Source organism: Rhagoletis zephyria, unplaced genomic scaffold (assembly GCF_001687245.7).
Source record: "Rhagoletis zephyria isolate East Lansing unplaced genomic scaffold, Rhagoletis_zephyria_1.1 Rzeph_scaffold_02962, whole genome shotgun sequence".
Taxonomy (NCBI): domain Eukaryota; kingdom Metazoa; phylum Arthropoda; class Insecta; order Diptera; family Tephritidae; genus Rhagoletis; species Rhagoletis zephyria.
Genome location: NW_016160046.1, coordinates 69,372 through 71,614, shown reverse-complemented (window position 1 = coordinate 71,614; position 2,243 = coordinate 69,372). Strand labels below are relative to the sequence as shown.

Below are 2,243 nucleotides of genomic sequence, written 5' to 3'. Positions count from 1 at the left end.
TGTTTACACTGCAAGTAAGTTTGATCGCCTTTATCATTATTAACTTCCTGTATTCATACGTTGTTGTATGTTAACATAAGTTTGATTCTTCATTAGTTAAATGTTAAGCGATACCTTTGTGGTTTTGTTTTCGTTTCTAAANTGTTTACACTGCAAGTAAGTTTGATCGCCTTTATCATTATTAACTTCCTGTATTCATACGTTGTTGTATGTTAACATAAGTTTGATTCTTCATTAGTTAAATGTTAAGCGATACCTTTGTGGTTTTGTTTTCGTTTCTAAACGCCTGAATTAAGCACGGCAGTTAATACTTAGGTTGTAAGATTTTTTTTTTATATTGTTAGGAAAATATAATACCTAGACTATAAGGAATTGTTTTCGTTGTATATATTATGGCGAATCTGGCATTAAATCTCTTGAAGTTTATATACTAAAATGTCGTGGTAATTTGAATTATGATGTGGACGAAATGTAGGATAAGGTCATGGTGAGGTGAAATAAGAGATTAGTTGGGTTAATAGAATGAAGGAAATCTCTATTAACAGGTAGGGTGGGTAAAGGCAGAGGGAGAAATGCCATCTTCTCTCCCCTCCAGTTCCGAGTGGTTGTAGGGTATTTTTCTTTTTTGCGTTTTCTTGGACATTTTCCTTCTTAATTGATTTTGCTGCTTCATTTGGTTTCGTAGGCCGGTTTCTTTACGTTCAATTTCTCTCTATATCTGCATACTTATATATTTTTTTTTTGTAAGACTTTCGCTGTATGTACGGACGCAAGCCCACGCCCATTGCCCTGAGCTAAGCTGTAGCGTAGCAAGGTATGCAGAACTGCTGAAGTGCATGCACCTATTCTTTATCCTCTCATCTTTTAAGCAGCCCTTTTGGAGAAAGTCGTTACAGAAAAATAATGGCGCCCAACGTGGGGCGACGACGAGCTGCATATTTCATTTAATAAGCATAGTTTGTGAAAAAAAAAAAAAAAAAAGTATTAAACCTCTGAAATATAGTCATTCAACCAAAGACCACTCTCGTCAAAGCTCCAAATAATTGAATTTTTTTTTTCTAGCCTTTGTAAAAGAAGCTGGATTTATAGAATGCGGATAATTTCGGATTTCCACCGTACATTTTACTAAGCGCTAACCGATTTCACTTATACGACAGAATGCTAAGGAAGCAGGACTCTAGTTTTGGGGTTATCTCAATTACTTACCGCCGAATTAACATTCTGAAGCACATTTTTGTTTATATTTTTTTTCGCTGTTGTATTTGAAATAAGTGGAGTTGTGACAAATTGGTCCTATATCGATTGCATACCCTTGTTTTAAATGCAAAAATCTTCGACTTCTTTCTGGATACTTATTGTTGCAAACGTGACAGCGACATACCGGAAGAGTCGCAGAGATTCTAATAGTAATTTTTTTTGCGGCCAAATTTTTTTTCTTACAACAACCAGGAACATTGAATAGCCTTGTTTTTTTTTTGCCTTTGGTTATCCGCCATGACTTACCCCACAAAGTAGTCCACAAATCATTTTTGCGAAATTTTTGTTCTTCTTGAAAGCGAGTTTATTTCCGTTTGAGATAAGGCTGAAGCGACATAGATTTTTTGTTGGTGATTAGAATACAAGTTCTTATATTCTAATAGAGCTTTTACAAATTGTTTTTTTTTTGTTCGGTTAAGAATTTGGAATTTTCAAATTGATTTTTGTTGGAATAACAATGCCGATTACCCATAGCCCCAATAATGCCTCTGGGGGCGTAGAAACGGATAAAATGAATAACGGTACTTGTTCCATATGTAATGAAAGTGTACATTCGGATGGCGACAAGGTGGAGACAGCTTGCAAACATAAGTTTCACTTGAGTTGTATTCGTACTTGGTTAGATAAAAATCCGACTTGTCCAATTTGCCGTCAAGCATGCAGTCTAACTGACTTGAAACCGAATACTGAAGGTGTCGAACGAACGACTGGTGCGATCCCTCGTGACCGGCGAAATACCCGAAGATACGCTCAGGGAAACCCTCAACTTCGAAATACTTCAGGTAATCCCCAAACGACAGAACGAGCACAGAGTCCTAGCAATCAGCATAGGGCTCCTGCAACACAGGCATCCCATCCAAGTACGATATCGGAACGTAAAGTACAAGAAATAGTTGCTCAGGCGTTGGTAGATTTTCGCAATGAAATGACAAGCACTCTTCTGAGCGAAGTGAGATCTATGTTTCAAAGTATGCAGGTGGATCGTC

General features: G+C 37.1%; 1 protein-coding gene across 1 annotated transcript; it reads left to right on the top strand.

The window, feature by feature from the left end:
- Positions 1–1,667: 1,667 nt before the first annotated feature.
- LOC108368124 (uncharacterized RING finger protein P32A8.03c-like) lies at positions 1,668–2,206 on the top strand (the record flags this gene model as incomplete). Its single annotated transcript, XM_017622901.1, has 1 exon — positions 1,668–2,206. A coding segment is annotated over exon 1 (492 nt), but the record flags the coding sequence as incomplete, so codon positions are not given.
- Positions 2,207–2,243: the final 37 nt, after the last annotated feature.